General features: G+C 43.0%; 1 protein-coding gene across 3 annotated transcripts; it reads right to left on the reverse strand.

Moving 5' to 3' along the window:
* Positions 1–893: 893 nt before the first annotated feature.
* Positions 894–22,527, reverse strand: clip3 (CAP-GLY domain containing linker protein 3). Of its 3 annotated transcripts, XM_040199770.2 has the most exons (15): positions 22,343–22,527; positions 15,401–15,802; positions 12,436–12,575; positions 10,699–10,792; positions 9,756–9,917; positions 9,532–9,650; positions 9,101–9,337; positions 7,713–7,763; positions 7,319–7,454; positions 7,039–7,194; positions 6,772–6,903; positions 5,740–5,863; positions 5,416–5,483; positions 4,768–4,840; positions 894–4,402 (listed from the first exon to the last, which is right to left on the reverse strand). In XM_040199770.2, exons 2-15 carry the CDS (start codon positions 15,777–15,779, stop codon positions 4,348–4,350), a joined length of 1,926 nt encoding a protein of 641 aa, XP_040055704.2. In that variant the 5' UTR covers positions 15,780–15,802; positions 22,343–22,527; the 3' UTR covers positions 894–4,347. The 3 variants fall into 3 exon arrangements, with proteins under 3 accessions (XP_040055704.2, XP_040055789.2, XP_077954641.1); XM_040199855.2 differs by lacking the exon at positions 7,713–7,763; XM_078098515.1 differs by lacking the exons at positions 15,401–15,802; positions 22,343–22,527 and adding an exon at positions 14,389–14,523.
* Positions 22,528–22,586: the final 59 nt, after the last annotated feature.

Raw genomic sequence — 22,586 nt, forward strand, 5'->3', positions numbered from 1 at the left:
GTGACACAATAGTGGTGCAAGTTAAGTGAATATTAAATAAGAATATTGTACATGGTGATACAAGCACTACATTTGCCGTGAATAATGCCTAGGAACAACTTTTCCAGAATAAGCTGGTATCCACTTGAAAATTAAGGATGTCGGCCATTTTTTAAGATGGCTGTCGGCAAAACTGTGAACAAAAGTTTTTTTTGTGTACAACTTGAATAGCTGGACACATTTTAATTGTCCAGATATCAACATGTATTTACTTTGGCACGATGAATTCAATAGTGCAAATAAAAATGAAATATGGCCACTATTTTTCAAGATGACGGCCATTGTTACTAAAAATGTGCACTTTTTGTTGTCAGAGACCAACCAGGTTTCAGCTGGATGACGTAGTAGTCCAAGCTAGTTAGATCTAAATTAAAATGTTTTGATCTAACAGTGACAGTCTCTTTGTAAAAGAGTGATGTCTAAGATGTCACACTAGGGACGTCATTGCTGTGAGACTCAGCATGGGGTACAGTGTCGTTGTAGTCTACTAACTGTAATGCTAACTGTAGTTCTAGTAGTTTAAGCCCTGTATGTACACCAGCTAGTAGTTAAGTTAATTGTAGTATTTAGATAGCCATACCTGACCTGACATGATGTGCCAGCGCAGGATACGGTATTTACGGCATTAGGGCTTAAGTTACCCGGATGGTGTACGGATCGCACAGGACTGAAATGGCGCTGCATCAACGGTCGGGCTAGGTGTGTCTGCCTAGTGCGTGTTGACGTCTGAACAGAGCTGTGTCCCATACCGGAATGTGCTTGTGTCTGTTATATGGTTGGGTGGTGAAAAGACAGCTCTGTATTATTTCATAACTGAATAAAATAATATGTGTGAAAGCAATAGACAGCATAGGTAAAAAAAACAACATCAAATTCTTTATTATGTTCATAAAGTTGTCACTGTTATTATTAGGAGCATTTCCATGCTGCTGAGAATAAGATACATATATTGAAAAAACCCAACAACAAAATACTGAGAAAGTTGACACAGAGAGAGAGAGAAAGCATGCAGTGAGTATCTGTAGGATGAAGACGTCTGATGCTCCTTCTCCCCTGTTTCCTGTTTAGCCTCACTCAATTTTAAAACAGGAGTTACTCACACACATGGACTGTAATCGGGCACAAAGTAATACACAAACACTTAAAAAAAGAAAAGTACACTTAGTGAAGTTATCAAAATATAGGCTATACACTGTATATTCTTAAGAAGATTGAATGGTAAAACAAGTGGTCAAACAAAACCAGAAAGCACAGTCGTTGAAATGGAGCAAATCTATACGACATACCAGGACTAGCGTAAGTGTAAAAACGATGATTACAGATTGGGTAAATAAAACTATTTCTGGGATGAAGGTCAACACTTTAAATGCTACTGTAGCGATTAATATAACTTGACATCTATATAAAATAAAACCGCTCGACTTCGTGCGTTTGTTATTTCTAAGGTATTTCATCCACAGAAGTCAAAGAATAAAGACATTTGGTTTATTTTTAAGGGTCATAAGTAAAAAATGTTATACTTATGATGAGTGTTAGATAATGTAACTTATTTCCATATGTGAACTTTGTATACCCCATAAACACTCCATGGGCCGTTTGAATAAATTTAACATTGATTGTGGCATAATTTTAGAGTTAGTTAATCCAGTGCAAGTCCAGCAAGGTTGTGAGAGAATTGATGATTAGAATTTTGTAAATGTATCACTTTTTACGTACGATGGCTCCGACACACGGTCGAACAAATCGAATTTGGAATGAGAAAAGCTTGAGGGACATTTGGTAGGTCTTGAAAAAGTTATCTAGAGACTCACTTGTGATACTTAGTGGCTAAACCAGAGAAATATCCACAATTTCACAGCAGTAGGAACACCAAGTTCAACTGGACAGTCTTCACTGGGACATATTGACTGTACTGTACGTTGACTGTACAAAGACAAACTCTCTTAGTGGAGCGTTAGCATCGAACAGCGTGCTGCAGCAGCACATTGGTTCACACTGGTTAAAATGAAAACGAGATGTAAACTACAACAAGTTGATTTGGTTGATCCATCTCTTTTGCTCTGGCAGCAGCAGAAAGGAAGGAAAACGAAGCTTTGAGTCATATTATGCCATATTGTGTACATGATATCAAGATTCTAATTTTTTAAAGAAATTGTCTTACAGAACGTTAGGGACAGTTCTGACAACCAATTGATGCATGGGCATTTTTTCTAGGTGTCCTAAAGCCGAGTTTATGTCTGACTTCACTAAGACGGATGTGGAAAATCTAAATATTCTGGGTTTGATATCAGGTGACATTAATTTAGCGTTTCCAAGACAGAAACATGTCTGTTTTGTACACAATTTCAAATTGTAAATAAATCTAAATTGGTGTTTCGGGACAGAAAGTTGTTTCGGAACTCAGAAATCCGAAAATGTGGGAACCATGGATTGCTCTTCTTCTTAGCAAGTTGTTAAAATCAGTTGAGCAGCAGACCTTTGGGCAAACTAACTCCCTGACATACGCGCTGTTAGAAAGCCGGAGTAAGGTTAGCGGCTTTTGAGGGTCTGGTCCCAACAGGCTCCGCCCTCGGAACATGTGAACATGTGAGCGTGTTCGCTGCTCCGTGAAGGCTGATCACAGAGTGTAAAGAGACATCAACACAAGAACCACGTCCACACAGAGACAGGTACACTGGTTACATATTGCTGATTTCAGTAAATCAAACTTCAAGAGAGATTTTAACATCAAGTGACCACACGCATGTTTAGGTATAAGTCGTGTTTTGTCTTTTCACATTTGCCCACATTCACAAAAGGAAGAAAAGTATTATTTGAATGCAAAAAGAGGGATGATAGAGGTTGGGGAGAAAGCAGAGAGGAGAACTTTTACAAATATCATGGCCTGTCTGGGCACCTTATTCAGGGTTTAGATTGGGACGTTGGGACATTTTAAAACCCCAAAAGGGAGGAGAGGAATGTTTGATGAGAGCTGCGCTGCTTACCAAACAATTTTCAGACGCAAGCATGAAAGCAGCAGAGACAGGATTAGAAACACAAGAGACTTCAATATCACATGTAGCAAGGCAGGAAAAAAAAACCTATTTAGATTTTGAAGTTTTTTAAAGAAGGTCATGGTTTTGGGTTTGTTAGCACTTTTGGTTAACAGAGTATGATTGCGGCTCTTGACAGTAATTCCATAATATACTGTCTTTAAACTCGGACTCGATGCAATACACAGATTAATAATGATAGTTGTTCAAGCCGTTGTGTCACTATTATGTCTACTAACTTTATTTATTAATGACCACGTTAACTGAATCTTTTTCTTTTTGTGATGAAGCAAAAAGTTAAATCCAGCCTTTTGTTTCAAGTGTTGAGAAAGAGTTCTAATTTGCTGAGAGGAAATTTTGGCATCAACAAAACTTCAGAGCCGGACATATTTCAAAGAGAGCAAGAACTACGCTTAAATTACACTTGTTGCATACATTTGAACGATAAAAAAATATGATGGTAACACTGATAAAACACAAAAAACTTAATGAATTCATTTGACATCTGAGATTGAAGCATGCAGGTGATGACACACGCAGTCTAGAATTATAATGGTTTCTAGGGTTGATGCCTTTGTCTCAGGAGAGGCAAGCAGCAGCCACATCTAGATGCAGTATAGCTTTACACGCTCTGAGCTGTGCAGAACAAACGTCACACAGTTTGTTTCTTGTGAGTGAGATGCAGTTTCCACCGTTGGAGTGGCAAAGATTAACGCGTTTAATGGCTCTTTCACAACTGGCAGCCCCATCTCAACTCTCAGAATGATCTGCGATTGTGGAATTTGTTTGGCAAACGTCATTGATATTACTGTACAACCATGGGTCAAAGCATCAGCATTAATTACATTTCGTTAATAAAGTAAACTACGGCTGGTGCCAACCACTAAATTTGTTGAGACCCAAATGACTTTGCAGCAAAAGCCAAACATGCACAAACGGATGTCTCAAATAAAGCGATAACTTGGACGAGCTGGGACGATGTGATGACAAGACAAAATGACGGGACGCGTAAAGAGAATATTTCAGGGTGATTGCTTTAGCTCAGTTTCATGAAAGGATTGCAGGACATTTTAATCGGATACAAGGCACTATAGATTTTGCTATAGAACGGATAAATTAGAGGGATTCAGGCCGAGTAAGAGAGAGTTTCACTACGAGAAGTCTGACTGACAGTGAAGAGGCGGAGAGGGAGGAACGCTAAAAGTAAAGATGAAGATTGAGAAGAGTGGTGAGATCGGTCAGGTGGAGAAGCAGAGGAGGAAGAAGGAGGGAGGAGTTAGGACTGCATCTCAGCCCGAAGCATCCACGGGAACCAACAGCAGAACAGCAACCTGGTGGAGAAGAGAGGAAGAGGAGGCAGAGGACGAGAGAAAGAAAGATGAGCGGAAGGGATGAGAAAGAAGATGAAGAAACAGGCGGAGGGTAAAGTGGTTTCAGTAAAACTTGTGCTGCATACTGATGTAATACGTGTACATGGGATTTCCATGTACCATATTTCCCTCTGATATGCGGTAGATATATAAAGTAGCAATAAATGGAAGTACTTAAATACTTATATTTTGTATTTCATTAAAGTACCGGAATAAATGTACTTAGTAATATCATACGACTGCAACTCTGTAATCATACAACCATCTTGAGCTGTAAAAGTTGTAAACACGTGTTCTGGTACTTCATTCATTCTTAGCAGTCTCACCTGGATATGGAGCTCTCAGACGTCAGGTCTTTAGGGGAACGCATCGTGTTGAAGTTACGCTTTGGCTGTGACACTTCAGAACACAAGCAAAGACAAGCAGTCTTGGTTAGTTAGTGATTTCAATGCAAAAAGGACGTTTATGGGTCCATATAAAGGTCACCGAGCTGTATCACCTGTCACAACACAACCCACAACCCATTGATATGCGGTTTACAGGGAAGTTTATTTGTAGCCCTTTTTACGCTACACACAACCAAGGTATGAAAAAACCCATTCCAACAGGTAAAGTAGACTAAACTTAATAGGAGAAGCACTATCAAAAGAAAACACTACTGAACTGAATCCTACACAGTGAGTCTATGTCTCATTTGGGATTCAACAATCCATCTGATCAGAAGCGAAATTTTTCACTTCTTGGTTCATTGCAAAGAATGTAATATTAGTAAAGAGTGTAACAACAATAACAATGAGCACCTGAAGCAAGTCCCATTTAACCATGTGCATTACAAAGGACAGCTTACATCTGCATATAGTTGAGGTCATGACTATGCAAATTCAGATATGCCCAATGGTCAGTCAGCACACCTGCTCTCCAAAGAAAGGGATTTTAAACGGTCCTCTTCAGACACTCAGAGTGAAGGTACTTACTGGTGACTTGGTGGACTTTCTTCACCATGGAGTTGTCATTTTGGAAGCCTTCTTTAGGGCCTCCGATTCTGATGAAAACAGTTAGTTGTTTAGAGGCTTGAGGATACTGTCAGAATGCATGAGAAGAAAATGTCAGTAAACTGAATTCTTCCAGGTATATGAGGGATTATGACACAGCATCAGACCTCCACAGGCTTGAACATTTGGATTTTCATGTATCACTCTCCACTCACAGTCCTTACATCCTCACGCTTTGCCCTTCCTGCACCACAGCTTTAGCCAGACTTAAACAGTGTGACGAGGTCAGGTTTGGTGGTGTCTTACCTCTGGACCCGGGAGGGTGGAGCAAACACTCCATATTTCGGCAGGCAGTTGAAGTAGCGGACTCCAAACACCGAGCCGTCATGTTTTCCTGTGGCCTGATCCAACTCGATACCGAACCAGTAACCTGCAGGGACACAGAGAGCTCGAGTCACGTATGCTGAAGTCATGGATGTGTCAGGAAGACAAGAAGTCCATCAGAAGACGAAGGAAACAAAAGGGTTCTTATACGTAGCCTTATTTAGGCGAGAAAACCATCTTAGATGTTGGAGACCACCTTAATGGTACATTATGGGGTTAGGGGGTATTTGAAAACGTTATTTTAATTTGTATGACATGTAAATCAAGAATAATATAAGATAATCCTTTATAAGTTCCGCGGTGGGAAAATTCTCGCAGTACACAGCAGCGTGGTTTATACCAACTGGGGGTTTTTTCCTGTGAAAATATCAATTTTTTTTAACGATGTTTGAAACTAATTACTTGTGTTTGAATACATTTTGTTGTGTTTTCTTACATTTGTTTTGTCGCTTATTTTCAATTGATCTGTATCAACCGTTTTTTGGGGGGGCCATATTGTTTGTAAATTTTTTAAGAAAAAAATAGATTTTTTGTGCAATGGCCAGTTTAGGAAAAAACTGGACCTTTACAAAAATGCAACTCCACACAACTCCAACACAATAGCCAGTGTAAAAAGTGACATATGATGGTATGTTAGCGTTTTTTCTATTCTATTGTTTATATTCACATTTGCGTAAAGTTTAGCCTTCATAAGGCCCAAGAAAGTGTTTTAAAAGTATCTAATTACATTCAATCAGTAAGTAGAACACAAGAACAGTAGTACAACACAAACAAAAAGAGGAGGTTCAATACTCTCAAACTGTTACCTTATTAATCACAGTATTTGGTCATGTTGCACATCTGTTCAATATGCAGTATGTGATGAAACCAACATCGTTCATTCAGATCAGCCTAGTGATTAGTAAATGATCTGGTTACAACAGCAATAATGTCAGAGAAGCCCCGCAGACAGACCTGGGGCGAAGTCAGTCTTCCCGTAGTAGCGGACGATGCCGTGTTTCTGTCCTGCCACCAGAACCTGGTCTCCAACTTCCACGTTCATTCCTTCTGGATCCAGACTCGCTACTGACAACTTCTTCTTCTGGGCTGAGAACGCAGAGAAAACAGAATCCTTTATCACAGAGATTCACACATGACTCGTCAAGAAATCTGGGATTAAATGTTGTTCTCTTCAATGAGAACAGAATCCCTGATTGGCATTCATAGAGATTAGAGCTACACCTTTCGCTCTGGGCTTCTCCTTCTTCTCTTTCTCCTTCTTGGTTTTCCGGGTGAGGCGGGAGGCCAGGTCCATACGGGGGGTTCTGGGGGTGGAGGTGACTGATGAAGGGGCCTGATCCACAGCTTTGGAAATCTTTGACACCGGTGCAAAAATGCCTGCAGGGCAGAAACGACAACTCAGTAAACCCTCAAATCCTGCAGACAGCAGTTGGGAAAAGGAGTTACAGCTGTCTCTGCAGAGGTTCGGGGGCTGGCTCCCGGGGACCATGACAGCAGTTACCTAGTTTAGGAGGGCAGATGAAGTAGCGCACGCCGCCCACACTGCCATCGTTCTTTCCTTCCGGCTCGTCGAGCTCCACGCCAACCCACTGACCGCTGGCGAATTCTGTCGTGCCACAAAACCTCAGCGTGCCGGACTGAGGGAGACATACAGAGACGGAGGACCGTAAAGTTAGGGGTGAAAACTCTCCGGGCCACTTACATGACTGCAGAGATCAGGTTAGGTTAGGCTGCATGGAGGCAGAGTGTCTGCTGCTGTATTTTATGACAAGGGAAAGGGAGGAGACACAATATCACAGCTGCAGGTGGAGGGACACGTGTCAGGAAGGCGGCATGTTGTGCTGGAGTCAATTCAGTTAGTCTACGTTTTCCGGCCGGCGCCCGATCCAACCAACCTGTCTGAGGTTTGCAGGCGGGTCGACGTCTCTGCTCTGGTCTCTCTGGAGCTACACAGTGAGAACACACTGTTCAGAGCTCATTCATTGTGAGGGTGTGAAGGACAAAAGGCAGCCATCACACAAAAAAAAAAGATTTAAATGTGTCCAGTAGGAATGCATTCACCTGGAGCAAAAGCACCAGAAATATACTATTAACATCATGTTTAACCGTCGAGTTAACTGAGTGGGTGTTTTTAGTTTGAAATGTTCGGGGGGTACAGATGTGCCAAACTAGGTTAAGGGTCATTTACAAACAGCTGGTCCAGCAGGAAGCATTCCCACATGTTGATTTCATTGAAAGGAAGTAAATCGGACAACTATGAAATTAGACTAAATGTGTTACTAGCAGGTTGATTCTGACGGCCTAGTTTGCCACAGGCTCCATGTGTCCATGCGAATGTGGTATGGTCTGTGGAAAACTGAAGTTCATTTTGCTGTGACCACAACATATGTGACTGACGAATGGTAAATGGTAAATGGACTAGTGCATCTCTTTTCCTGTCTTCGGACCGCTCCAAATGCTTTAAGACAACATATCCTTATTCACTCATTCATCCACTTTCAGACCCTGATGGCCGCGCATCAGAACTCTAGCTTAGATTCATACCTATTCAATGGAAGCAATTTCATCTTGCCCTAAACCCATTGACATGCACCAGGGGAACCGGGGTTCGAGGTTGTCGATCCTCTGATCTGAATGACGACAACGTTCAACCACTGAATCACAGTTGCCCAGAAGGAGCCACCAGTCCTGCTCCCCAGTCCTGGACAACCAGTAAAACCACCACTCTTGTTTCTGCCAATTGTTTCATTCAATTTGTAAACTGTGAGCCGGACGCAGATGATTTTTACATAACAAGGAGCTCATCTTTCCTATTTTTCTTTTTGGAAGGTTAATCAGATCCCTAGAGGCCTCGTATTAGCGCTTCCAACTGGTTTCATGTTTCTTGCTTTTCCTACTTGGAAAACTTGGACTTGGGTTGCAACAGCGATGAGAGCCAAGGACATTTTAATTGATTCCAATATATATTAAGGTGTTTGTTGACATAGTTCCGCCAGAGCTCATCAACAAGCTGAATTAAGCAGACATGGCAGCATTCATTCTTGAGCAGCTGGTGGCTAACCGTTCATCATTACGTCTATTTAAATATAATTTTGTCATAAGAATCTTTATTGCCAATGGTTATAGTGCATGGGGCAATACTTAGTGATTAACATTCTGTGAATGCCTGTTGCTACGTGAGCAGAGCTAACCAGCTGGTCTAAAATTCCAGCAAAATATTTTTCCGTTCTATGTTTAAGACTTGGGATGGACTAACATCCCTGAGAGTCATTGAGCCTCTGACCTTCATGTCGTCCAGCATCACACGTTCCCCCAGCTTCAGCCCCAGCGAGGTCAGCATCAGGTTTCCTGGGATGTTGTCGTAGTTGGGCAGTGTGGCTCTCGGGAGGTTGCAGCTCAGGGGGACGGCGTCCAGAAGCAACTGCTTCAGCTCCTTGGCCGCCATGGCTGCCTCTGCCTTATCCAGAGTCATGTCCATCGGGTCGGGAACCACCTCCCCTGGAACCTGGCCCTTATCGTTCTGCAGAGAGAGATGGTAGATGATTACATCTATGACTACAGGCCACACGAGGAGCAAGGTGAATTCCCCTTTGATTGAGGCGAAACAACAGAATGAAAAGAGAAGAATGAAGAAGAAGAGAAGAATGAAGTGAAAACATATGGTGATCATCAAGCTAGAGGGAGATTCTGAGCCTACAAAAATAGTTAGTTTACCCGAACAATAGGGTTGGCTCCATGCTCTAGGAGACATTTGACTGCACCCACACAGAGGTTGGAGGCAGCGATGTGGAGGGCTGTGCCATAGTGGAAGTCACTGCAGGTGGAGTTCAACACTACGGAGAGAGCAAAAGAAGAGTCAGAACTAACCACCAATTCTGAGCATGAGTTTTGATTGCTGTGTGATGTGCGTGTGTGTGTGTGTGTTTGTTTGTGTGCACCTCTTGGTTTAGCGGCTTTGAGCAGGACTCGAATCAGTTCCGGGACGTCAAAGTAAGCGGCATAGTGGAGAGCGCTCATGTTGGTCCAGCGGCTCCTCAGACTCACGTCGGCGCCCAGAGCGATCAGCTTGCTGCTGAGACGGAGCGCCGCCGCCGGGTCACCTGCACACGCGGTGAGGACCGGGGTTAGGAGGATAAGAAAGATGCACCTCCCCCGCCACCGCCGCCGCCCGCCACACCACAGATCCCCGACATCACTGACTGAACTGATGTTGGCCTTTATTTGTGGTCCCTAGAGTAATTTTGCTACGCCCGTCTAGGACGTGATTGTCTTAAGGACATTTTCCACTTGACTACATTTGATTGACTACTTTAGTTAATTGATTAACACGGATGTTCGCATGATATTTTCAAAGGTTTTTATGTTTTCTCTCAGACAGTTCAAGTGCTTTACGCCCCATTAATTTTCCCATTAAAGAATTCTGATAGAAATTGATCTATGACTCCAACCTCATCTGTGTCCAGTCTGTTCGAGAAATAAACTACCACACATGAAAAACATGTGATAATGTGCAACAGACAATAAGTGCATTAATCAATTAGTGGATTGACAGAAAATGTATTTGAAACTAAATCGATGGTTTAAGTAATGTGTCATGAAAAAACATATGATGTTGCATGTGTAAGAATGTTAATCATGAAAATGGGTTGTTAATAATGTTGATATTTAGCCCGGTGGTGGGAGGAAAAAAACATGTGACAGTGTTTCTCCCGGCTCTGGATAAAAATGAATCGATTAAAAAGAGAAAATTGTTATTCTATATAGATATATATAAGATAAAAATAACACCAGTCTCTTAATTCAACCGGTAACCTCCCTACGGATGCTGCAGCGTGGCTGAACAAGTTGGACTGATTGTATCCGTATTAAATACCAGCTTACCAACTCCGTGCGCTCCAGCCTTACAGCTGTAGTGAAGCAGCGTCATGTCAGTCAAACCGTCGCGGTCGTTGACATGGCAACCACGCTTCAGGATCTGAGACAGGGAAACAGAGCGGCACGTGATGGACAACCTCACATCATTTGCTTCTTGGCTCAGTGCAGTTTCACTCAAAAACTCACAGCGGGCGTTTATGTGTTAGCTACCATGTCGGACCTGACCCAGCATCAAAGCTTCTTTGATTAAATGTCTGTTCCTTCTACGAATACTTTAGTGACAGGAGAAAGTGGGCGACTGATTAAGGGTGACGACTCCAATGCAGCATCCCACTCATTTCATCTCGTTGAATGATTTATCATCAGAGGTATAAAATAGGTGAAGCCTCGGGGTCTGAAAAGTGAAACCAATGGAGAGGAGTTTTAAAGGAACAGTTCACTCCAAAATTTAAAAATACATATTTGTCCTCTTGCTTTTTGTCTGCCTTCTTGCCAATACAATGGGACTAAGTGGCACATTGCCTGTGGTGCTTGAAGGGCAAAAAATACATTTGAAACTCAACAGCGGTGTCTCTTTCTGGACATTCTGAGCTATAAAGTACCATGAACGAAACTGCTCACAACAAGGTCTGTGGATTATTATCTCAATTAACCAGGTCACAATTTCTCGAAAAACACACTTCTGAGCTTTTCAAATGTATCAGGAGGTTATGATTTATTGTAATTGCACATTGTCTGTGGCCCCTTTTTTGCCCGCTGAATATTGGAAACATTTTGTAGATTGTGCCAGTTTGCTGACAGTTTCATTGTTATTATCACCAAGTGGGAGATATTACAAATGCGTCATAGTTGTTGTTGTTGTACTACAAGTAAAAATATTAGCAATTTTCTGAATGAGTCATTTCTGTCATGTCACTGGTCCAGGCTGACTCAGCGTTCTGCCGAGTCATGGTAGAGCCTCCATGACATTCCCTTTAGCCTCTCCCTGCCTCTGCACCACTTCTCTCTGCTCTGTCTGTCAGTTTGAAGTTCATGCAGCATTTTAACTGGATCAGCATCACCTTGTGTCAGTGTTAAATCCGAACTCAACTAAAAAGAAATAATCCTTGTGTTTTTGTGATGCCGCATGAATAAACAAGCCGCACTGAGGTAAAAGCGCTGACTGTCTGTTGACTTAAAATAGCAAATTGCGATTTCCGTGCCATGCATGTGCATTCACGGGAGGGTCATGGAGAAAGTTTCCCATAAAGATATGGGAGGGGATGCATAAAGTGCACCAAATGATGTACAGTATTCTGCGGTTTGTACAGAAACCGCCCGCAGGTGTAAACCAGAATGCGGGTTTCCTCGCATGTGCCTCCTGGTGAAGTGACAGCAGTAATCTGAGCCAGATGCCAATACAGGCCAAGGAGACGAGCTGAAAGGATTTTTGCCAGAAGGATGATACTTTTTGAGTTGAGTGAACACAAAATCATTATGCGTTATAGATTAAGCAGCCATGTAATATTACAGTTAATGGAATGGAAGCGTTCACACTGTATTCCAGCAGTTGTCAAACTCCTCGCTGCATTACAATTATTGTCATCAGGATAATTTGAAACTGTCACAGCATCAGCAGTGGGACCTGTATGCAGGTTAGGGAATGATTGTCTAATTGTGTGGCTGATCACTGTGCCTAAGAAGTTGAACAGCAAACTGACACTGAACAAGTGCTTCAGTGTGCTTGTGTTTGTGTGTTCTTACCTCGCTGCCGATGACGTCGATCTTGTGCTGTACTTGGGGAACCCACTGACGCACGATGGCAAACAGCTCCGGGATGGTGGTCTGAGGATCCAGGAGGATCTCTAAACAGGCCGGGTCATTGGGGTCGAAGAAGGTGAAGGCTGGAGACGGATGGAGATGAGGAGAGTGAGGCCAGGTTGCAGCGCCCTAAATCACACCCTGCTTTATAGTCTAATTGACTCTAAATGGACCATAATTTACTAAATAACATCATGCAGTATTAAAGAAGACTTGTAACTTGTATTGAACCCATAAACTCATGTTTACAATGTTTATTGTTTACAATGTTTATTGAAGTAAGAGATCAAGAGAGAAGTAGAGTCATTTTCTAATAGACTTCTATACAATTTGACTTATTCTTTAGTTGTCCCTGGTAGCATGAGAGAGAATGCAAGTTAACATGGAAGGCTTTACTCCTTAGAACCATAGGTTTCTGCCTGGACAGACGTCATATTTAATGAATGTCCCTATAAAATGACAGTTAAGAGGCAAGGATGTCTTGTTTATTAAATGCCTGTTGCCTCCACCACTCTTTCCTTTCGTCTCTTTGTCTCTTGCCTACCTCCTTTCCTCCGCCTCAAGGAATCGAGGAGACACGCATAGCATAATGAAAATCCTTCCTCATGTATGACAGATGGTGAGGGTGATTTGATCTATTCTCACATAGAGCCATATGAGAAGCTGACATGAAATCTGCATGGACAAAAGAGTACCTGGCAGGTGATAGGATGAACCATCTGTCAATCAAACTCAAAGCCATTCCTGCAAAAGGAAAAACCTGTTTTTCATCTGCAAGGCCATCAGTTCTGCCATAACTTGATATTTGATATTTCAGTATGTAAGCTACCTGTTCATTTTAGTAAATGATAGCCTGTTAAAGACAGAAAACACCCTGGTGTGGGTGAGGAAGACGGCTCTGTATTCACTGCTGGATAATGGAGAGGAAATGCAGAGTGTATAATGGAGCTGGCCGGCCCTGATTTTGTCTGATGAATACCAATGAGCCTATCGTCCACACAAGTCATTCCAGAGCTTTCCAAGGATATTTATCAGTTGTCACTGATATGGACTGTTGTCATGGACAATCCACCAAGGTCTATGATTTGGATCATTTCCTCACTGTTCACCTCTCCATGCTTCTCTCTGTGCGTGTTGTAGCTATGTGAAGGCGCACAGAGACTCTGCTCAAGTTACTGTAACTGATTGTGATTGTTTTTGCATTTTGTTGTTTAGTAGAAATTAGAAGCCGGACTCTGCATTGACCTCCAGCCCATCTGCCTGCTCACTGTTTATCCATAACATACAATACAACTGGACAACTGCAAATAAGTCCAAATTGCTTGATATGATTTAAAGGGGACAATACTGTGAGCCAATTTATGTTATATAAAAATGCATATGTACCATTTTTTCTTTGATAAAAATATCCAGGTAAAATAACAATTACATATCCAACATGGTTGAGGTGTTATTATTAATACACTGCCTGTGTGTTGCACACAGCACAATTAACAAACAAATAAAATTGAACTTTGTTGGAACAACGCAAAGTAAAGATGTGCAAAAAAAAAATTGTCAAAAATAGCTTAGTATAACTAAACAGGGCTTTGATGTTTTACAGTGCGATTTGATCTGTGTTCTCTCCATAGTTTGCATGCCTCTGTCAGGGATGTTGCGTGGGGAAAAGGGCAGGACTCAAACGCTCCCTAATTACTAAGGAGGGGTAAAATGCAGAGAATAATTTCCCCACGTGGGATTAATAAAGGATTATAAATAAAATAATAATAAATAAAAGGTAAACTTTTTTTTTACAAAGAATCGACATTTCCCCCAGCCCCTCGTGCCCCATCTGTAATACCTCCGCGCCCCACGAAAGGGTCGCACCTATGGCGTCAGTTTAATGACAAAACTCACACATGCGAGGAAACGTCTATTTGAGTGAATTTCAGGTTTTCGCAAGTCTGCTCGCTCGAATTTATCATACGCTCTCGCGAAAACTTGATCTGCTCGCTCGAAAGTATGACTTTTGGCAGTGTGTGGGCGGGAACCAAAGGAGGACGGGCTCTTCTCTGATTGGTCCTCGTCGTTGAGGCTTTGACAGAGTCTCGTAGGCACGTCACTCACCACCACCCTTCAACCAAACTCCGGTAAGTAGCTACATATATGTATGGTGGAGCAGCAAGCTTAAAGCTAGCTAGTAGCTAGCTATGTTACCTACTGGCAGATAACAGTGACTATGTCCCGAGAACTGACTCTTTTTCATGGAATAAATAAAGTGACCGTGGGTCAAATGCCCTAATCACCACTAGTATTTAATCAAAACCGGTTTAATGGGTACCGTTACTTCGGTTCGTCATTAAATATAAGTTTTCACCATACATATATGTAGCTACTTACCGGAGTTTGGTTGAAGTGAGTGACGTGCCTGCCGACGAGACTCAAAGCCTCAACGACCAGGACCAATCAGAGAAGAGCCCGTCCTCCTTTGGTTCCCGCCCACACACTGCCAAAAGTCATACTTTCGAGCGAGCAGATCAAGTTTTCGCGAGAGCGTATGACGCACCCCACAGTTTAAGAACCACTGTATTATGTAATAGTATCCTGAGCAGTAATGCCTGGATAGAGAGGAGTACCATTATGTTTTTAAGGTGGTATGACCTAGCACAGACCTTAGGTAAGGGACACCCAGGCGAAGGGACTTGGGTGGTGGTTTGAGGCTGGGTGGTAAAGCCTGTGTGTATTGAAGGTGGTATTGCAGTTTTAACGGTGGTAAAACACTATGTACATAAAGTACAGTATGTAGTTAAGGTTGATAGCAGTGTTGAAGATGGTATAATATTATCTGCATAGGACTGTGTGTAGTGTGTAGTGAACAGTATCTACATAAGCTACTAGGGCCGTGTGTATTTGAGGTGGTGTGACGTACTGTAGTCTTTGGGGAGCGGGGCCTGGGCGGAGGGGTGCACCATGGCTCGTCGGCGTGGCTCATGAACTGGACTCTGGTACTCGGACACTGACAGCAGCTCAGGCTCTGGATCGACGTCACACTCCTGACAAGCCAGTGGGTCCTCCTCTACTTCCTGCTCCTCTCTCTCCTCCGGTTCCTCCTCTCCCTGCTCATCCTCATCCTCCACCTCTGCTTTCTGCTCTCCCTCCTTCTCCTCTTCTAGCTCATACTCCCCCTCTTCTTCCTCCTCCTCCTCGGTCAGTGCCTCCTCCTCTTCTTTCTGGACTTTCCCCTCCTCCTGCTCCTCGCAGTCATGCCTCTCTTTCTCCTGGACCTCCAGGTTCTCCTCTTTAGTCATGGTGAGGGATGCTACAGCTGGGCCTGTCAGAGGGTAGAGAGGACAATTTTTATAATGGCAAATGTTTTTAGCAGGAACACAAGGTCGTCCACCGTAACCCATCAATATGCAGGATAATATTTCAGTCGCGTGTTGTCAGAGCCATTCTCTGTTGACCTAAATACCATCAGTATATACATTTTATTTTGATATATTATTTCCACAAACATGCTTGCAGGCATACAATGACGTCAGCTTGAGCACGTCTTTTGATTAAATACCAGAACGAGCTCATTCCTGTATGTCTACCAGCTGTTTTTGTTCATCCCACAATGGCTGATGAAGTAGAAAATATCCATTGCAGATATTCTTACAACGGCGTTTTCAAGACGGACGTTTCAATAAAAGCTAGACATTGCAAGAAGAGGTCGGCCGACCCCAACGCCAGTTAGCGATGCCGTCATAAGGATGGTATTAAGGGGTGGATTCATGAAATGCACGGCCCGCCACATTTATCTTCTGCTGGCCGTTATCGTGTCATAGGTCATTTTCATTAGCAACCCTTCTTAAACAGGTAGTTTGAGCTACTAATTCAATAAATCCTCCAACAAATGTGAAGATATCCAGTAATGCAGGCTGTACACTTGAGACATAAATCTGACAATCCTGACTTAACACTTATTTAAGATCAACATTGGTCCCAAGGTTCCACGTTTTGATCTTGTAAAACCCCTAAATAGAACTGCTGTAGGTGAAACATGCATCTGAACTTCAGAACTTCATTCAGGCTGCAGATGAAGACGGCCCGTTCCTGCCTCATCCCTCCGTAGCACATGGGGTAAGAGGGCTGCATGAACATGCTTGAATGATACTCAATATTATTTGGGATTTTTTATCACGACAATTCATTTCAAGAACTGTACATTACAATATTGTTTGACATTGAAATAAACAGAACGCTACTTTCCCATTCAACTTATGCTGCATTCCTTCTCATCAGTCTCACAAATCTGAGCATCAAAATAAAACTGCTTCTTATTTACGTGCATCTCCAAGATGTAAAACGTTCCAATCAAAATGACTCTTCTACGACTGCAGCCGCAACTTTGAGGAACGTTTTTCACAGGCTGCAGCATGAAAGCCGCCCAAACGAGAGGCCAAAACATTGATTTCTATTAGAGGAGCCTTTTAAAGAGTTTATTGTGTTCATTTCATTGTGAGAAGCAAACAGCTATGTAATTATGAAAACCTTCGATCAATTGTGCAGCTCTACAAAAAACTACACAACATATAACCTGTGCTACACATTTTTCAAATAGAGGGATTTGAAACATTTACAAAATGATTCACTCCTTATGGAGGATTACTGCAGCGCAAATGTGGACTTTGCTGCAGTTTTGTGAAGAAAATATAGGCTAATAAAAATTAAATAATAGAAAATAAATTCCTAAGCAGATTCTAAATATCCAAGTGGAAAACAGATGTGATCAGGATGCCCTATTTTAAACTGAAATGTTACAAACTGGCCCTTCAAACAAAGTCAAGTCAAGTCATTTTATTTTGTATAGCCCAAAATCGCAAATTACAAATTTGCCTCAGAGGGCTTTACAGTCTGTACACATACAACATCCTCTGTCCCGAAACCCACCATCGGCACAGGAAAAACTCCCCAAAAAATGAAAAAAACCCTTCCAAGAGGGAAAAAAGGGAAGAAACCTTAGGGAGAACGTCAGAGGAGGGATCCCACTCCCGGGATGGACAGACTACAATGGATGCCATGTGTACAGAATGAACAATGTATAATCATGCAATTCCTATGACAGAAATGATTCAAGTAATTGTGAGTAGTAAGCCGGACCCCTGATTCCTTGGGCCTGGGTACCAAGACTCGTACCTGAAAACAGCTCTAGCTGCTCATAATAAAACTATCCACCTCTACAGAACTGATGAAATCATCAAGCACAGGGTGCTGTCAGGGTCTATATCTTTTCAATGAGTCAAGACTGCGAACCGTCATTACCAATCCAATCAAAAAGCACCTCGGAGCCCCAGTAAGACTGAGCTGAGGGTTGATGGGGACACCTGTCCGGTCTCTCGTCTCCTGTGGGCAGGACAGAGAAAACGAGGGCAGAGCGAGCTTATCGACCCAATAATGGCGGTAGCCTAAAAACACCAGCACTGTCCATCATTAGCGGTTAATCTGCCTCTCTTGAGGCTGCACTTTAGCAAATCAACAAGACACTGGTCCATCTAGCAGAGACTCTCTCCATCATCCAACCTCAATATTCTCCTCCATCATCACACATTTTATCCCTACACGTTTCCACGTGAAAGATTCTCGCCTGATTTATTCTGAAAAGAGCCCTGTACACAAGCGTAACACACGTGGCGGCTGGCCAATAGAGGGCAATTGGGCGTCGCCCCACTTGGAGCGCCCCTCCTTCAGCCCAAAAAGAAAAAGATAATATTAAATATTATAAAAATTGGCAATATTTAAGTTTTTGAAATATGGTATGGACCCAATAATATTTGTAAAATAAGATATCTGAGGAAAATATGTGCTTCTGCCGCACGTCCCTGCCTGTCATATGCACAGCCTGTCTTTATGCGCGTTTCAGCTGCGCTAGTGGCAATCTCAAGACTGCCCGCAGGAGGCGGGTCTGAAGCCTAGTTTATGCTTCTGCGTTTTCAGAGCAACGCAAGGACACGCAGACGCAAGAGCCCCTTGCGTGTCCCTTGCGTGCCTTTTCACACCTCCTTGCGTGCTTGCGTGTGTCGATCCATTTTTCTCCCGCAGCGCACAAGGCTGCAATGGGTCTGCTAAGTACATCCTTTACGGAGTCTCACGTTTCCGTTAAAACGAAGAATGTTTACGAGAGAACGAATCAGATCGAAGAGCTTTTGTCAGAAGAAATGCATAAATTTGACCACTTCTTACAAGCCGTCATTGGTGGACTATAAGGAAGCGCGGATGGCCTCCGATTCATGGAGGGAGATCTCTGCAAACGTCAGTTTGCCGGTCGAGGGGAACAAAGTTGCCGAGGAAAATACGGGACAAATGTGTCTGTGATGAAAAGAAACAGTGGTGATGCACGGGGCAATAAGGTCTATGATAAATAAATAAACAAACCAACAACTTCCACACACAAAGACGTGACTCTTTAGGTCGCCTTCGACAAAAAACGTTATTCCACCTGTTGTTCTGGCGGGGAATTGCTCTGCAACACACGCAAGCCTTTTAGAACCACGACTTTAAACTGATTAAATAAAAAGTACAATACAATAGACTCTGCCTGTGGCAACATTGGTTTTGCCCCAAGCTTGTGTGTTCTCGTCAAAGCTGGTATCCACAGGCGGGGTGACATTCTGGAGGAATTAAGGTGCACAGATTTTATCGCCATTCAAGCAGACGAGACGACTGTCATACAGTATACATTGTAACACACTGATTATTTTATATATATTTATATTATACTGAATTACCTGTGAGGGTGACACAAATAAGACACAAGTAAGTGGGAATAAATAAGACTGTCAAAATGTTATTTAGAGCTTTTTTTCATCAAGAAGTAATGTGTTTTTAATACCAGTTTTTCCATAAAATCCACCTGGAATGTTTGCTGAAATTGATTTGATTCCCCTACACTTACATTGGCCCTGAACCTCAGCATTAGATGTACAGGAATCTAACTCGGCGTTGTCTGAGTCACAAAGAAGGAACTCGCAAACTGCACCTGCACTTTGTGAATGGCGGTGGGACGATGACTCACCAGAGCGAGCAGAACGAGGCCCGCCAGTAACCATCCTCTTTACCTGTCTGCCCATATCTGACACACACACACATACACACACACACACACACACACACACACACACACACACACACACACACATACACATACATCTTTTAAAAAGTCTCTGTAGTCTGGGATGCACAGTTTGTGTAACCAGCGTTTTGAGGAAACCTTTCCAAAAGTTCCTTTAGTCCAGTTAGTTTCCTGGTAGCCCCCCCGCCGCCCTCCTCCCAATAGTAATTACATGAAAACAACCACTGTGTCTCTCCTCAGCTTCCCGTAGGCCTTAGAAACAACTCCTCAATCTGTCTGTAGTTTGTAGGGTGTCAGCTGGCAGAACAGCGATCACCTCCTCAAACAGGACTCAGCTGAGGCCAACGTGAAGGTTACGCAACACAACTCCATGAGTCAGCACAGACACACACATACACAGGACAGTGTGCACACGGAGAAGAGACGTGCATCATAAAAAAAACATCATCATGTGAAAAATGAAGACTAAGCTATTCAAGCCTTATCCCAAAATGGATGTGCTCCAAAATCTTCATGTATTACGTAGTTTTTGACCAGTAAATGGGAATTCTTAAATTGTACATAACATATATTACACGGCCGAATCAATCAGCGATGGGGTCATTTGGTCTGACATATGGGTTAGGCTTCAATAGAGACGTGCTTATTGCATTTTTTTTTTGCATATTTTTAACAACCGATCTTGTTGTTCTATTTGGACAGTGGGAGTGATGGGTAACAGCGGAGGGCAGTGCCAAACTGTCCCAGTGCGTGGCGATCAATGGAGGAGATCAGAAAACAAAGCTCTGCTTGGGAACTCTTATACTGCTGGCAACATATGCTGAGCTCAGCCCAACAAGCTCCTTGACGTGCGGGTCAGTCACACATGGCGAGCAACAATAAAATGGCCGCACTGGAAGATGGTGTCTGTGTGTCGGTATTATTCACCAAGACGAACGAGAGATAAGCAAACAGCAGACGATAATAAGGATCACAAACATTTTGGCAGATATCAAAATCGGTGCTCAAGAACCTTCAGTAAGATGTTTGTTCCCTGAGCTCTAAGAGTATTAAGAGGATAACACAGTATTTCAACTGCTAGATATCTCCATGAACCTTCTCCTTGCTTTCATTACACCAAATATGTTTTTGTAGCACACGTATTCTAAAACTGTGTGTTTAAAAATTCAAATGAAGAAATATGTGATAATTTGTATGCATGCCTGGAAAGCAAATCCAAACCCTGGACGAAGGCAGGTTTAAAAGGCTGACAGGGATCTATACAGTACTGGTCGCACTGGCGGTGCTGATAGCACTGGTGGTACTGGTCGCAGTGGTGGTGCTGATAGCACTGGTGGTACCGGTCGCAGTGGTGGTGCTGATAGCACTGGTGGTACTGGTCGCACTGGTGGTACTGGTCGCAGTGGGAGCGAGGTGAGGGAGCTTACAAAATAAACGCAAAGCTCCACGCTAACTCCATACTTTGGAAGTACTACTGTTGTTTTCAATGAAGCAAACCGAAATCAGCACCATTGGTTTTGTTTGATGCATCTCTTGATGTTTGACAGGCTGCTAGCTTGTAGAGTTAGCATGTTAGCATGTAGCGTACTGCAGTCTGCAGTGAGTGTGTCTCATTTTGGCTTTTTAATGAGACTGGCTTCATGATTTGTCGCTGTAGACCATGGAATGTCACTTTTAGGGCCATTTCATAACACAAATAGAGCAACTTGTTTGGCCGGGATGGGGAGGGAGTGATGTGTCAAAACAGTGTGTTTAGTGTAACATAGAGGCGACCTCTATATCTTTTTCCTTTACAGATATTATCAGAGGCACCCTTGGTTTTTATTTCTTTTTAACACTCCTGGCTTTGCCAAAAACATTTAAAGAAGGAAAAGGATCTGCTGCATTCACAGTAATTCTCTAATCATATTTAGGAACATGTTTCCTGTTGTTTTCAAATTGCTAAATACTAATTCATTGGAAACTGTGTTGCATGTTTTTTTTTGTCCTATTGATGTTTTATCCTATTGTCGAGGAGCCTTTTTAGGGGTAAAAAGACGTCCTATTTAGTCCACATTTTACTGGGACCTACAATACTGGACACCTGAGGACATTGCAGGCGGTTTATTAAGGATTTGTAATGACAAATGCTAATATTAGTATAAAAAACAGGGTGAACAAACAACTGACGTGTTAAATATGGTCTCCGTGTGAATGAAGTTAAATCACACTCTAAATTCCCGTTTTAACGTATTTTCGCCGGTGACGCATCGTTCATCATTTTAGTAAACGTCTTTTAAACAAAACAAACACGTATCGTGTGGCAGCACGCACGTCGTGAGAGACGGAGGCCATGGCATCCTCCTCCTCCTCCTCCTCCTCCTCCTCCTCCATCCAGCCTCCATTTTACGACCATGCAAACCGGAGACATGAATATCGGGGAGGAGAAGCAGGCGGAGAGAGGAAGCCCATCGGGCGACCTTAACGAGCACAAAGACCAACGGGATCGAACGAAACCGATGTGCGTAGTGATGAAGACGGCGAGAGAAAAACGCCCCGCCAACGGATCACGCGCACACGCACAAGAAACGCGAGCCTTTTCAGACCCGAATAGATGCTAAAAACGCACGATGCTCTTCTACCGCCAGAGCAACGTCAAAATGCGGGTTGTTTTGAACGTCCCGGTGACTCAGCATCTCCATCTCCTCAGAAGAAACACGAGACGCAGATGACCGCCAGCAATCAACGCGTCACAAACTGAGCTGAAGGTGTTTTTACCTGGACACGAGCAGCTGGCTGTTCAGTGATGATGCTCCTATCTCCTCTCTGATCCACAGCAGGAACAACACTGACTGGTGCTCTCTCTCCTCTCTCCCTCCCTCTCTCTCTCCTCTCTCCCTCCCTCTCTCTCTCTCTCTCTCTCTCTCTCTCTCTCTCTCTCGCCTCCTCTCTCGCCCTCTCTCTCTCTCATAGATCGTGGTTCTATCTGGACCGTGGTCCTGCCTGATATCCCCTGCTAGTG

This window comes from Gasterosteus aculeatus, chromosome 1, assembly GCF_964276395.1.
Source record: "Gasterosteus aculeatus chromosome 1, fGasAcu3.hap1.1, whole genome shotgun sequence".
Classification (NCBI taxonomy): Eukaryota; Metazoa; Chordata; class Actinopteri; order Perciformes; family Gasterosteidae; genus Gasterosteus; species Gasterosteus aculeatus.

Bases quoted from the DNA above. Each gene is read 5' to 3' on its own strand.
- clip3 (XM_040199770.2), bottom strand. From the start codon at position 15,779: ATGACTAAAGAGGAGAACCTGGAGGTCCAGGAGAAAGAGAGGCATGAC. The intron at 9,651-9,755 runs GTGCACACAAAC...CTCTCTCCGTAG, and splicing joins CAAAGCCGCTAAACCAAGAG to TGTTGAACTCCACCTGCAGT. The intron at 7,455-7,712 runs GTTGGTTGGATC...TGTCTCCCTCAG, and splicing joins CGCCTGCAAACCTCAGACAG to TCCGGCACGCTGAGGTTTTG.